This window comes from Saccopteryx bilineata, chromosome 3, assembly GCF_036850765.1.
Source record: "Saccopteryx bilineata isolate mSacBil1 chromosome 3, mSacBil1_pri_phased_curated, whole genome shotgun sequence".
Classification (NCBI taxonomy): Eukaryota; Metazoa; Chordata; class Mammalia; order Chiroptera; family Emballonuridae; genus Saccopteryx; species Saccopteryx bilineata.
The window spans coordinates 53,254,450-53,270,503 of NC_089492.1; the positions used below are offsets into that span (position 1 = coordinate 53,254,450).

General features: G+C 35.2%; 1 protein-coding gene across 1 annotated transcript in view; it reads left to right on the plus strand.

The window, feature by feature from the left end:
* RP1 (RP1 axonemal microtubule associated) overlaps positions 1–16,054 on the plus strand; it is a 413,345-nt gene that overhangs the window by 69,147 nt on the left and 328,144 nt on the right. The window contains exon 8 of the mRNA XM_066266133.1: positions 995–1,073. Within this exon, the coding sequence (XP_066122230.1) occupies positions 995–1,073 (79 nt within the window). The remainder of the gene's footprint in view (positions 1–994; positions 1,074–16,054) is intronic.

Sequence of the window (16,054 nt, forward strand, 5' to 3'; positions counted from 1 at the left end):
CTCTAGCGCCTGAGGCAGAGGCCACAGAGCCATGCCCAGCGCCCGGGCCATCTTTGCTCCAATGGAGCCTCGGCTGCGGGAGGGGAAGAGAGAGACAGAGAGGAAAGCGCGGCGGAGAGGTGGAGAAGCAAATGGGCGCTTCTCCTGTGTGCCCTGGCCGGGAATCGAACCTGGGTCCTCCGCACGCTAGGCCGACGCTCTACCGCTGAGCCAACCGGCCAGGGCTGTTCTTTTCTTTAGAATAGATTTTTTTTCACACTGAGTGACTTTTAAGAATACCATAAAATATATGTGAACATATTTCAAAATGCATAAGATACTGTACAAATGCAAAGGTTATGTTTCATTTATGGATTATTTTTCAACTGATATGCTACATTATGTGTTTTTCTTACATTTTAATCTGTATTATTATTTTAAGTTCTAACAAGAGAGCTCTGGACTCCTCACTTTTACATGTATTCTGAATACATGGGCCGTTGGAGCTCTAATGTGAGTAGCTTTGACTGTAGCAGCACATTGCACTTCAGAAAAGTATTGTCAATATTATAGTGTTTTCACTAATATTACATCAATATAGTAAAACAACTTTAGAAATATTATATTTGTAAATGGCACATCAACATTGATGAAAAAGTTCTATCCCAAGGCAGGAAAGAGTTGGTTGTGTTCAAATGAATTAAAACATTTAGTGTATTTTATAATTATTATATTTATATTGTTGATTTAAAAATATATTTATAGAGAGTCCTAAGATTTCTGCTTTTATAATGAAAATTTGGCAATAAAGAGGAGTGAGGCATATAAGAAAATTTGTTATTGTGTTCTATAAATTAATATTATTGTTTTACTTTTACTTAATTTACATAGATTTGAATATTTACTGAATGAACCTAATTCATTTTCCACAATATTTACTATATCTTAATTTATATCCTTGCTAGAAATGAGACTCATAGTCTAGATTTAAGTATACTTCTTTAATTTGTTGCAGACTGACACTTTCTCCTTAGAAGCTGTGCACCTTGGGGATTTATACAAGATTGTCATTGGACATGATGGGCTTGGCCCAGGTAAGAGTCTTCCACAGACAGATATTCAAGGTCTGATTCCATTATACTCATGTGAAACCCTCTAAAAATCTAGAAGATAATTGTGGAAAACTTTTAATAAACTAATCTTTAAATATTTAAAATAGATCCCCAAATATTCTTTAAATTTAAAGTAAATGTATTTTTTTAAAAAATGGAATAGGCTTGTTTATATGGCTGTTCTGCCTAGAATGCTAAAAAAAAGTGATGTATAAATATTGGAAGAATTTTGGATTTATATTCTGTAGCATGTTGAAGCATTTCAGCATGCTACTGGAGGTTACAGTAGCAATGATAGTCCATGAAGCATTAGCAATAGTGTCAAGAAGGGCATGTTAAGGATCCTGTCCTGATAGCAAGGTCCCAGCTGTATTTTCTGCTGCCATTTTGTTTATGCTTCTTTCTTAGTTTTCCCATCAGTTCTATGAGGTGACCCATATATTCCTAATAAATTCATTTTCTGCTAGTACATGAAATAACTATACTATAAATAAAAAATATTTTTTCAAAAGACAAGAGTACTAATGTATATGTACTACAAAATGATAAAAATAAAAAAGCATCAAACAAAATGGTTAACTTTTTTTCTAAAAAGTATCAGTGTATAATTTTCAAAATGTTTAGAACAAAGTTCTCATACCAATATGTAATGAACATGTATTTAAATAAGTAATGAATGGATTAGCAGGGTGACAAAGCTGATTCAAAAGAGATTACATGATACTGAAAAATATCGTATATATACTTAAAATCAGTGAAAACAAAGATAATGATGAATAAGAAATTAAAATTTAAATATAGGTAATATCCTAAGACAAAACATCACTTTGAGGTTGTCTTCTCTCTTGGAAAAAATTAATTTATATTTTGATTAGGCTTAAATCTTTTGCATCTTATTTTTCTGTTAGTTGACAGCTAATTTTAGAGAGTATGGGCCCTATTCCATGGTAAATAGTAAAATAGCATGACACTCTGCAAATGAAGTCAGTTGGGTTTCAGCAGAATTGTTAGACAATGCTCTAGATCTAGAACAATATTAAAAAGACATATTAGCCTGACCTGTGGTGGCGCAGTGGATAAAGCGTCGACCTGGAAATGCTGAGGTCGCCGGTTCGAAACCCTGGGCCTGCTTGGTCAAGGCACATATGGGAGTTGATGCTTCCAGCTCCTCCCCCCTTCTCTGTCTGTCTGTCTGTCTGTCTCTCTCTCTCTCTCCCCCCCTCCTTTCTAAAATGAATAAATAAAAAATTAAAAAAAAAATTTATAAAAAAAAAAAAAAAAAAGACATATTAGATGCCTAAGCTAACACTTACAAACCAATTAATTCATTTTTGTAAATATTTCTGGTGGATCTACTATTTACAGTATTGTACCACGTATTTTCTGTAGTAAATACAAAGATGTCCAAGATAGAATGTTGCTCTTAAGAGGACCAACAGCTAGCAAAATGACTTTAAATCCTGAAGTATTTGGGACAACCTTTTGATCTCGATTCTGGTTGAGAGTTCAAGTCCTTTTTTTGTTCCCCTCCAAATTCTGATTTTCCCAGTTTATCCACTAAATCTAATGTCAGCAACTGCAGTATTGCTATGTATCTCATAGAGAGGGGAATCTAAATCAGCAAATAGATTTGAATCTAGGTCTTGTCACTTGTTGATTTTTTGATTTTGACCAAATTCCTTAACTTCTCTGAGCTTCAGTTCAGACATTGTAAAATGAAAGTAATACCTCATGTAGTTATTTTAAGATTACATGAGATTGTTTATAAATGGGAAAGCAGTGTACATCTGACAATAAATTATTAATAGTCTTTGGAATTTTTTAAAAATTACATTTTCTTTTTTTTTAATTTTTAATGGGTGACATTGATAAATCAGGGTACATATGTTCAGAGAAAACATCTCTAGGTTATTCTGACATTTGATTATGCTGCATTCCCATGACCCAAAGTCCAATTGTCTTCTGTCACCTTCTAACTGGTTTCTTTGTGCCCCTCCCCTCCCCCAACCCTCTCCCTCTCCTCCCCCCCCACCACAGAACCCCCACACTCTTGTCCATGTCTCTGAATTTTATTTTTATGTCCCACCTATGTTTGGAATGTAGTTCTTAGTTTTTTCTGATTTACTTATTTCGCTCAGTATAATGTTATCAAGGCCCATCCATGTTGTTGTAAAAGAACCGATGTCATCATTTCTTATGGCTGAGTAATATTCCATAGTATATATGTACCAAAGCTTTTTAAAAGGCGAAAGATTTATACAATCTGAAGAGAAACCAGAGTATGTACCAAAGCTTTTTAATACACTCATCCACTGACGGACACTTGGGCTGTTTCCAGATCTCTGCTATTGTGAACAATGCTGCCATAAACATGGGGGTGAATTTCTTCTTTTCAAACGGTGCTAGGGTGTTCTTGGGGTATATTCCTAAAAGTGGTATAGCTGGGACAAAAGGCAGTTCAATTTTTAATTTCTTGAGGAATCTCCATACTGTTTTCCACAGTGGCTGCACCAGTCTGAATTCCCACCAGCAGTGCAAGAGAGTTCCCTTTTCTCCACATCCTCTCCAGCACTTATTCTGTGTTGTTTTGTTGATGAGCGCCATTCTGACTGGTGTGAGGTGATATCTCATTGTGGTTTTAATTTGCATTTCTCTCATGATTAGTGATGTTGAGCATTTTTTCATATGTCTATTGGCCATCTGTATGTCCTCTTTAGAGAAGTGTCTATTCATTTCTTTTGCCCATTTTTAAATTGGATTGTTTGTCTTCCTGGTGTTGAGTTTTACAAGTTCTTTATAAATTTTGGTTATTACCCTTTACCAGATGTATGGTCTGATATATTCTCCCATTGTGTAGTTTGTCTTTTTATTCTGTTCTTATTGTCTTTAGCTGTGCAAAAGCTTTTTAGTTTGATATAGTCCCATTTGTTTATCCCGTCTTTTATTTCACTTGCCCATGGAGACAAGTCAGCAAATATATTGCTGCGATAGATGTCAGAGAGCTTACTGCCTATGTTTCCTTCTAATATGCCTATAGTTTTAAGGCTTACATTTAAGTCTTTTATCCATTTTGAGTTTATTTTTGTGAATGGTGTAAGATAGTGTTCTAGTTTCATTTTTTTTGCAGGTTGCTGTCCAATTTTCCCAACACCATTTATTAAAGAGGCTGTCTTAACTCCATTGTATGGTCTTACCTCCTTTGTCAAATATCAGTTGTCCATAGAGATGTGGGTTTGTTTCTGGGTTCTATGATCTGTTCCATTGATCTATATGCCTGTTCTTATGCCAGTACCAGGCTGTTTTGAGTACAGTGGCCTTGTAGTATAACTTGATTTCTGGAAGTGTGATACCTCCCACTTTATTCTTCCTTTTCAAGATTGCTGAGGCTATTCGTGTTCTCTTTTGGTTCCATATAAAGTTTTGGAATATGTGTTCTATATCTTTGAAGTAAGTCATTGGTATTTTATTCGGTATTGCATTGAATTTATTACTCAAATTGCTTTGAGTAATATAGACATTTTAATGATGTTTATTCTTCCTAACCATGAGCACGGTATATGCTTCCACATGTTTATATCTTCCCTGATTTCTTTTATCAATGTTTTATAATTTTCCGAATACAAGTCTTTAATCTCCCTGGTTAAATTTATTCTTAGATATTTTATTTTTTTGGTTGCAATAATAAAAGGGATTGTTTTCTTAATTTCTCTTTCTGACAGTTTATTGTTAGTGTATAAAAATGCCTCTGATTTCTAAGTATTAATTTTATATCCTTCCACCTTGCTGAATTCATTTATTAGGTCTAGTAGTTTTTTGACTGAGACTTTAGGGTTTTCTATATACAATATCATATTATCAGCAAATAATGATAGTTTTACTTCTTTTCCAATTTGGATGCATTTTATTTCTTTTTCTTGTCTGATTGCTGTGGTTAGAGCTTCCAGAACTATGTTGAATAAGAGTGGTGAAAGAGGGCACCCCTGCCTTGTTCCTGATCTTAAGGGGACTGCTTTTAACTTTTGCCCATTGAGTATGAGGTTGGCTGTGGGTTTGTCATAGATGGCCTTTATCATGTTGAGGTATGTTCCCTGTATTCCCACTTTGCTGAGAGTTTTGATCATGAATGGTTGCTGCATTTTATCAAATACTTTTTCTGCATCTATTGAAATCATCATGTGGTTTTTCTCCTTCCTTTTGTTATATGATGAATCACATTGATTGATTTGCGAATATTGTACCAGTCTTGCCTCCCAAGAATAAATCCCATTTGATCATGGTGTATGATTTTTTCATATATTGCTGGATCCAGTTTGCTAATATTTTGTTGAGGATTTTAGCATCTAAATTCATCAGGGATATTGGCCTATAATTTTCTTTCTTTGTGTTGTCTTTTCTGGTTTTGGAATCAGAATTATACTTGCCTCATAAAAGGAGCGTGGAATTCTTCTTTCCTTTTGAATTTTTTGAAATAGCTTGAGAAGGATAGGAGTTAGTTCTTTGAATATTTGGTAAAATTCACTTGTGAAGCCATCTGGCCCAGGACTTTTCTTTTTTGGGAGTTTTTTTGATAATTGTTTCAATCTCATTTGTTGTAATTGGTCTGTTTAGGTTTTCTGATTCTTCCAGATTAATTTTTGGAAGATTATATGTTTCAAGGAATTTGTCCATTTCATCTAGGTTCTCTAGATTTTTGGCATACAGTTCTTCATAGTATTTTCTTACAATATTTTGTATTTCTGTGTGTCAGTTGTTATTTCTCCACTCTCGTTTCTTATTTTATTTATTTGAGTCCTCTCTCTTTTTTTCGTGGTGAGTCTGGTTAAAGGTTTATTGATCTTGTTTACCTTTTCAAATAACCAGCTCCTAGTTTCATTGAACCTCTGTATTGTTTCTTTAGCCTCTATGTCATTTATTTCTGCTCTGATCTTTATTATTTCCTTTCTTCTACTAGCTCTGGGCTGTTCTTTTTCTAGTTCTTTTAGATGCAGGATCAAGTTGTTTCTTTGAGCTTTTTCTAGCTTCTTGAGGTATGCCTGTAATGCTATGAACTTCCCTCTCAGGACTGCTTTTCCTGTGTCTCATAAATTTTGAGTTGATGTATACTTGTTATCATTTGTTTCAGGGAATTTTTAAATTTCTTCTTTGATCTCATTGTTAACCATTCGTTATTTAATAACATAATATTTAGTTTCCATGTGTTTGAGTATTTTTCAGTTTTTCTGTTGCAGTTGATTTCTAGTTTCATGCCATTGTGATCAGAGAAAGTGCTCGATATGATTTCAATCTTCTTAAATTTGTTGAGACTGCTTTTGTGCCCTAACATGTGGTCTATCCTAGAAAATGTACAATGAGCACTTGAAAAGAATGTATATTCTGCTGCTTTAGGGTAAAAGGTTCTGAAGATATTTATTAAATCTAGTTGATCTAGTATGTCCTTTAAGTCTGCTGTTTCTTTGTTAATTTTCTTTCTTGAGGATCTATCTAGTGATGTTAGTGGGGTATTGAAATCCCCTATATTAGAGTATTGCTGTTGATATTTTCCTTTAAATCCATCAAAGTCTGCTTTATATATTTAGGTGCTCCTATATTAGGTGAATAGATATTTATAATGGTTATATCTTCCTGTTGGATTGCTCCCTTTATCATTATGTAATGACATTCTATATCTGTTACTGTAGCCTTTATTTTAACGTCCAATTTGTCTGTTATAAGTATTGCTACCTCAGCTTTTTTTTCATTTTCATTTGCGTGAAAAAGTTTTTCCATCCTTTTACCTTCAGTCTATGTGCATCTTTTGTTTTACGGTGTGTCTCTTGTAGACAGCGTATGTATGGGTCCTGTTTTCTTATCCACACACCTACCCTTTGTCTTTTGATTGGTTCATTTAATCCTTTTACATTTAAGGTTACTATTGATATGTAATTGTTTATTGCCATTTTATTCTTCAAAACTGTATTCCTCTTTTGCTATATTCTTTTTCTCCTTTGATCTGTTTCCAACAGGTCCCTTAGCATTTCTTGCAGCTTTGGTTTGGTTGTACTAAATTCTTTGAGTTTTTTTTTTGTCTGGAAAGCTTTTTATTTTTTCTTCAATTTTAAACGACATGAATCCCAATTGATCATGATGTATTATTTTTTTAATATGTTCTTGTATTTGATTTGCTAGTATTTTGTTTAGTATTTTAGCATAATTAGAGATATTGGTCTGTAGTTTTATTTTTTGTGTGCCATCCTTGCCTGGTTTTGGTATGAGGGTTATGTTGGCCTCATAAAATGTGTTTGAAAGTATTGCTTCTTCTTCAATTTTTTGGAAGACTTTGAGTAGAATAGGAACCAAGTCTTCTTTGAATGTTTGATAAAATTTGCTGATATAGCCGTCTGGGCCTGGACTTTTATTTTTGGGGAGGTTTTTAATGTTTTTTTTTATTATTTCTTCTCTACTAATAGGTTTGTTTAGGCTTTCTGCTTCTTCTTGACTCAGTCTAGGAAGGTTGTATTGTTCTAAGAATTTATCCATTTCTTCTAGGTTGTTGAATTTAGTGGCATAAAATTTTCATAGTATTCTACAGTAACTTTTTGTATATCTACGATGTCCGTGGTGATTTCTCCTCTTTCATTTTGGATTTTGTTTATATGAGTTCTTTTTCTATTTTCCTTGGTAAGTCTTGCCAAGGGTTTGTCAATTTTGTTGATCTTTTCAAAGAACCAGCTCCTTGTTCTATTAATTTTGTCTATAGTTTTTCTGTTCTATATTTCATTTATTTCTGCTCTGATTTTTATTATCTCCTTTCTTTGGCTGAATTTGGGTTGTCTTTGTTCTTCTTTTTCCAGTTCCTTAAGGTGTGAAGTTAAGTAGTTCACTTGGGCTCTCTCTTGTTTGTTCATATATGCCTGAAGTGATATGAACTTCCCTCTTATCACTGCTTTTGCTGCATTCCATAGATGCTGATATGTCGTATTGTCATTTTCATTTGTCTGCAATCTTTTGATCTCTGCACTTATTTCTTCTCTGACCCATTCATTTTTTAAAAGTATGTTGTTTAGTTTCCACATTTTTGTGGGATTTTTTTCCTCTTCTTTGCAGTTGATTTCTAGTTTCAAGTTTTTATGATCAGAAAATATGCTTGGTACAACTTTAATTTTTCTGAATTTGCTGATGTTTTTGTGGCCCAACATATGGTCAACAATTCGTGAAAATGATCCATGTACACTGGAGAAAAATGTATACTCTGTCACTTTGGGATGAAATGTCCTGTAGATATCTATCATATCCAGGTGCTCTAGTGTTTTGTTTAAGGCCAATATATCTTTATTGATTCTCTGTTTGGATGACTGATCTAGAGCTGTCAGTGGTGTATTGAGGTCTCCAAGTATGATTGTATTTTTTTCAGTTTTTGTTTTAAGGTCAATAAGTAGCTGTCTTATATATTTTGGTGCTCCTTGGTTTGGTGCATATATATTAAGAATTGTTATGTCTTCTTGATTCAGTGTCCCCTTAACCATTATGAAATGGCCATTTTTGTCTCTGAGTACTTTTGCTGTCTTGTAGTCAGCATGATCAGATATGAGTATTGCTACACCTGCTTTTTTTTGGATGTTATTTGCTTGCAGTATTGTTTTCCAGCATTTCACTTTGAATTTGTTTTTATCCTTGTTGCTTAGATGAGTTTCTTATAGGCAGCATACAGTTGGATTTTCTTTTTTAATCCATTCTGCTACTCTGGTTCTTTTATTGTTGAGTTTAATTTGTTTACATTTAGTGTAATTATTGACACTTGTGAGTTCCCTATTGCCATTTTATATCTTGCTTTCTGTTAGTTTTGTGTCTTGTTTCATCCTTCTCTTTTGTTTTTCTATCTTTTGTTTTTATTTGGTTGTATTCCAAACATCTTTCTTCTGTTGCTAACTTTTTTAAATCATGTGTTTCTGTGGTGGTTTTTTCAGTGGTGGTTACTATTAAGTAATGAAAAGGGTTCCTACCCTGTTCATTGTAGTGCACTATCTTGTTAGTACTTTTGCACTGCATCATTCTTTGCTACTGTTAATCTTCATCATCCCCCCCCCCCCTTTTTTTGTTGTTGTCACAGTTTAAATTTAGTTTTATGATGTTATTCTTGGAGCTTTTACTTGTGGCTTTTTTTTTGTTGTTGTTGTTCTTTGTATCTGATTGGAGAACCCGCTTTAGTAATTCCTGGAGTGGGGATTTCTGATAAATTCCCTCATCTTTTCTGTATCTGTGAGTGTTTTTATTTCTCCTTCATATTTGAAGGATAACTTTGATGGTATAGTATTCGTGGCTGAAAGTTCCTCTCTTTCAGGACTTTAAATATTGGGGTCCACTCTCTTCTAGCTTGTAGAGTTTCTGTTGAGAAATCTGATGGTAATCTAATGGGCCTTCCTTTATATGTTGTATTCTTCTTTTCCCTGGCTGCCTTAAGAATGTTTTCTTTGTCATTGGTTTGTGCCAATTTTATTATGATGTGCCTTGGAGTAGGTTTGTTGGGGTTAAGAAAACACAGGGTTCTGTTTGATTTTTGAATTTGAGGCTTTAATTTTTTCCACAGGCTTGGGAAGTTCTCATCTATTATTTGTTTGAATATGTTCTCCATTCTATTTTCTCTCTCTTCTCCCTCTGATATACCTATTATTCTTATGTTATTCTTTTTGATGGAGTCAGAGAATTCCTGTAGGGCTATCTCATTTTTTAAAAATTTTTGAGTCTCTTTCTTCTCTCTGTTGTGCCTCAAGTTGCTTGTCTTCTATTTCACTAATCCTACCTTCTGTCTGGCCTGTTCTATTAGCTAAGCTTTTTACCTCATTTTTGAACTCGTGAATTGAGTTTTTCATCTCAGTTTGATTTGTTTTTATAGTTTCAATTTTCTTGGTAATATGTTCTTTGTGTTCATTGAATTGTTTTCTGAGCTCCCTAAATTGCCTTTCTGTGTTTTCTTGTATATCTCTGAGTATTTTTAGGATTTCTAATTTAAATTCTCTGTCATTTAGCTCCAAGGTTTTCAATATATTAAATTTTTTTCCCATAGATTTTTCCTCATTCATCTGTGTTACCTCTCTTTCTTTGTATCCATGATATTTGATTTTCTCTTCCTTAATGTCATCTGAGGGTTGTTTTGTTGTTAGTATTAATGAGGTTTAATAAAGAAAAGTTAAAATAATAAAAATAAAAAATTGAAAAGTTTATAAAAAAATTTAAAAAAAAAGAAAAAAAAGAAAGAAAATTATTCTCTTCCTCCTTTTTTTCTCTCCTCTCTTCTTCCCTCTTTCTTCAGAAAATCTTGTGGTGAACTGTGAATTATATTATGCTAAATAGAACAAACAATGCCTATAATGGAGGATCTGAGTTGGGGAGAAGTAATAAAGGGGCAAAAGAAGGGGGTATGGACCCACTATCTCCAAATAAGGAAAAAATTTGGGACAAGAATAAAATGATTTGCTTTTAGGTGTTGGTTGACTAAGAGATATGATGAGAGGAATAAGAGGGAAACAGGAAAATGGGGGGGGGGATTTAAAAATCACTGTTGTATTTAGTGGAACAAGAACTAGATAAAATGGAAAGCCAGGGTTGGGAGCACTGCTCGTGAGTTAAAAAAGCAAAGTAAACCCCCCCACAATGCCACAAACATAAGTTTGAGTCCCAGATAAGATAATTTGTTCATTATTGAGGATTGAAAGAGAGGAGATGTAAAGGAGAAAGGAATAAACTAATTTAGAGGGAGAAAAGAAAGAGAGAGAGAGAAAAAAAGGGAACCACTAAAAGAATAAAAAAGAAAGAAAGGAGAGAGAGAGAGAGTTAAGGGTTTTGGAGTGCAACCCTCATAGAGAGAAAGGAAGAAGAAAGAAAAGTTAATGGGAGATGTAACACTTATGGATAGTGTAGTTCAAGTAGAGGAGAGAGTAAGACCAGCAGAGAATTAAACGACCAAATAGGAAGAGGAAAAAAATAATCAAGACATGAAATTAAGGGGAAACAAATGAACAAATATAATAAAATGGTATAGGTTATAAAGTCTGTGGATTATTCTTTATTTTGAGAGGTTATCTTCTTGCTTTTTCTTTTCTCTCCCTCTTCCTGGTTGGTGACTCTGTACCCCGGGTTCTGCCCCTTGGCCCTCTCAGGTAGAGGTTTGCAGTTGATAAGTCTCTATGATGATGTCATATATTGGGCTTCAGTCTTGATGGCAGTTGAGGCTCATTAGCATTTGTAGGCTCTGACAGAAAGAGAGTCCGTGTTACCGGAGCCTCTCTCCTAGTCTTTCCCTCCTGAATTAGTAGCCTGATAATCCAGCTATGGGGTTGCTGCTGCCTCTGCCTGGATAGTAAGAGGCTCAAAGAGCTGGCAACTCCCCACTCTATTCCCACTCAGCACAGGGCTCTGGGTAAGGCTCCATCAGTCAGAGCTGTTAGCATAATCAGGCAGGGCTTCCACCCACACAAAGACCTCTGACTCTGCCACTCTGTCTGGTAACACGGGCAGGCATTCACTCCTGGGGCACTTGGAATAATTTCTCGCTCACTATTTGTGAACGCAGACCAGGATATGGAGCAGGCTGTCTCTTACTCCAAATGAGACCCACGCCCACACGGGAAAGTTCCAGCATTGGAATTAGCTCTTGCTCCCTCCTCATGCGTGGCTTTTTAAGGGTGCTGGGGCGGCCTGAGATTTTGCTTTTGACCCACACAGAGGCCTCTGACTTTGTTCCTCTGTCCGGGAACACGGGCACCCACTCCCGAGGCGCTCGGAGGAATCTCTTGCCCACTATCTGCACGCGCCGACCAGGAGATCGGGGAAAACTGCTGCCCCCCTTGTCTTTCTTTGTGTGGGTTTGGCATGAGTGCTAACTTGTATTGACTGGGTTGCCACAGGCACAGCTTTTCCTCGGCTTGGATCCATATGCCACAGCCTGGTTCGGCCGTTTGTGCCGTGGCCTGGATCTATTCACCCTCTTTGCCCGCCTTAGTTCCTATACTCTCAGTTCCCAGTGAAAGCAGCCCTATTTACGTTAGTGAGGAGGGCGGAGTATTTCTTACTCCCCATTTCCTTTGGGGTTTGGTTATATATTTAGCCAATTTTTTGCTCAACCATACCTTTGGGTGTATTAAGGAACATCTGGAGGCTCCAAGGATAGATTTTTCTGTTTCTGGTTGAAGATCTTGTTGAGTTTTTGGGGAGATTTATCGGTATTACTCCCTACAGCGCCATTACTCTGATGTCATCTCCCTTCATGTATTTTTTTGTCCAATCAGTGCAAGTGAAAATTCTCTATTGTATCTAGCTACCATCTCTTTCTATTCAGGTTCAATAATTATCTCCTTGTGTTCCTTATGGCCAAATGTTCTGTTCTTGATTAATTTCATATATTCTGTGTATTTGATTTATTCTCCTCCATAAGGGAAAAATAAACACAGTTCTGTCCCTTGGATGCCGGTTAGGTCCCTGCCCCACGTTGGGCACCAGTTGTGGACAAGTCTTGCCGGGGGTGAGGACGGCAGAGATGCAAAAACCTGACTCTGGGGACCAGGTTCAATGATGCAGATCCCAAAAATTACATTTTCAATGTCAAGTGAATATGTTTTGAGAAAATCAAGTGGTTTCTTTTACTTTCATATTTTTTTACAGATATATACTAATTTCTTTACAGATATTTTAAAAAATTAAACTAAAAATTCTTTTTTAATCCTACTTTCTTTAACTCCTCTTTATCTCTTTATTTTAAAAATCAACAGATGTTTATCTAGGAGCACTTTTGAGAGTTGGTGGTAGAAATGAGTAAGAAAAACAATTAAATTTTAGGTTATATTTACTACTGATTAAAATAGGAAAAGGTTAGAAGTAGCTAAGCACTCATTTTTTACTTTCTGCCACTTCTCTTGGATTAAATCAATCAACATTGATTGAATCTCTACTGCATGTAAGTTACCGTCTTTGGTTTAGGATTGGAAATGTTTCTTCTCCAATATATCCACTTTGTTCTACAATTCTGGGTATTTGGCCTCCTGATATAATGCCAATTCTGGAAGAAAATAGAACTGTATTTTAGTGTCTGCCAATTTTTCTCTTCTATGGATCAAAGGAACTTAAGCCCTACTTGTTTTTTTGGTTGCTTTTTTAACATAAAAATGCTGTTATTTTTAACTTATATCTATTTTATAATTAAAGAAACAACAAGATGCTAAGAATGCTTTCTGAAATAGTATTAAACTGCTTCACTCTTGTGGTTACAGATTTTTCCCTCAGAAATTCTTAATCAGAGTCTCTTCAAAGAGTCATTATTTATTTTAAGATGTGAAGAGCATCAAAAGTTACTGAAGAAATTCTAGTAGGCCTAGCTTACAGGGAAATTTGGAAACATTTGTTTTGTAACTTGGTGAAGTACAATTTATTTTAATATTCAGGGGTGAGAATCTCAGAGGTTATAATATACTAGTAGTCAAATAATTTTATAATTTCTCTGATTTTTTACTCCTTTTTTAAAAATAATTTTAAAAATTTTATTTAGAAAATTAAATTTAATGGGGTAACATTGATCATTAAGAGGACATAGGTTTCAAATAACTATTTCTTTTAAAAATTTTTTAATTTATTTTGTTGACGTGGTTTCAAGTGTCCCATTCAATATAACACCCTCAACTTTCCACATTGGGCCCCCGTGCCCCATGCAAAGTCTCTTACCAATCTCATTTCACCCTCTTTGTCCCCCCTTCCCCTACCTTCATTTCTTCTTTCCTTCGGGGACTTGCTACCCTGTTATCTGTATCTATGTGTTATGAATGTATAATTTGTCTAATCCTTCTATCTTCCTTGATCCAGTACCTCATCCCCCTTTACTCTGACAGCAGTCCATCTGTTCCTTGTGACCCTGCCTCTGTTTCTACTTTGTTACTCATTTTGTGTTTATTAATTTCGCAGTTAAGTGATATCATATGATATTTATTTGTCTTTCTTTTCCTGGCTTATTTCACTTAGCATAATATTCTCCAGGTCTATCTATGCCATTGCAAATGGTAAGATTTATTTCTTTTCCCAAGCTGCACAGTATTCCAATGTGTAAATGTATCACAGCTTTTTTATCCACTTGTCCACTGATGAACACTTAGGTTGTTTGCAGATCTTGGCTATTGTAAACAATGCTGCAGGAACATGGCAGTGCATATCTTCTTCTGAATTAGTGTTTTGGGATTCTTAGTATATAGTCCTAGAAGTGGGATAGCTGGGTCATAAGGCAGTTCTATTTTTAATTTTTAAAATTTTTTCTTAATCGAGAAGCAGAAAGGCAGAGAGACAGACTCCCACATGTGCCCCAACCGGGATCCAACTGTCAAGCCCACTATGGGGCGATGCTCTGCCAATCTGGGGCCATTGCTTTGTTGCTCAGTAACCAAGCTATTTTAGCATCTAAGGTGAGGCCATGGTGCCATCCTCAGCACCTGGGACCACCTTGCTCCAACTGAGACATGGCTGCAGGAGGGGAAGAGAGAGATAGAGAGAGAGAGATACAGAATATATGAGATATAAAAAATCTTATACAGAGTACAACAAAAATATATGTATTCATATTATATAGTATATAAACTTTAGAAAAACTTGTCTATATGCACAATAAATCTTGTTGGGATTATGGTGGAAATTATATCAAACCAGGAGATTAATTTGCCTTTACTATGTTGGGATTTTCAATCTATGAACATGGTATAGATATGCCTATTTGTTGAGGTCTTCTTTAATTTCTTTTCTCCACCATTTGTAATTTTCAGCATACATTCTGTACATGTTTTATTTGTATCTAAATATTTAAATCTCTTTGCAATTGTGTCATTTTGTCATTTATGGTCTAAATTTTAGTTTCCACATATTGATTGTTAGTATATAGAAATGTGACTAATTTTTGCTTGGTGATTATCTTATATCTGAGATCTTACTCAACTAAATTTTCAGTTCTGGAATATTTTTATTTTTTTTGTAGATTCTTTGAGATTATCTACATAGACATGTCATCTGCAAGTAGAAACAGTTTTATTTATTTATTTTTGTCTTTATGCCTTTTATTTATTTTACTTCTTTCATCACAGTGGCTGAAATTTTTAATACTGTACTGAATAAGAATGGTCTTTCCATAGTTCCTGATTATAGGGAAAAACATACAGTTTTTCACTGTTAATGAACAAACTTAAGTGTAGGTTTTTCACAATTGCTCTTTATCAAGCTGAAGTTGTATTCTGTGGTAGGCTGGAAAATAACACCTTTAAGGAATGTTCATGTTCTAATCTCTGGCACTGTGAATGTCATCTTATATGGGAAAATTGACTTTGGATGTGATTCAGTGAGAGGTTTTGAGATTGGGAGATTATTTTCGATTTTGTAGGTGGCCTCAGTGTAATCAGAAGGATCATTATAAGTGGAAAGTAGGAGGGTCAAAGTCAGAGAAGAGAATGTGATGATAGAAATACAGGTATGAGAAAGATTTGAAGAATATACTTTCTGGCTTTGAAGAAGAAAGAAGCTGGAAAAGGCAAGGAAACACTAGATTTTAGCTCCCCAAACCCATGTAAGTAAAGTTTAGTGAGCATCTTAATATCTGTCACCAACTTGCATTAAAGAAAATGAATACAGTGGTGCAAGCTGTGGCTAGTCAGCACTTTACTGTTTTCAATTTCTGCTGTCAGTGATTCCAGTGAGGGCAGAGTATCCACCTCTTCCTAGTGTTACCAGATGGAAAGATATGAGACAAGATGGAGTAATTAGTATTCTACTTCCCTTGTGTTCTAAACATGATTGAGACCCAGTGGAAACCTGAGCTTTTACTCCTTTCCAACATCAACAAGTTAGAGCTCTATGGTGGAGGCAGGGCTATTTGGCACTCTTCAGCCTTCCTGCCACACCTTGTGATGCAACCCCATAGGGAGATGAGCTTCTGTCCTCACTCTGCAGCAGCAAAGGCATGTGTCCTC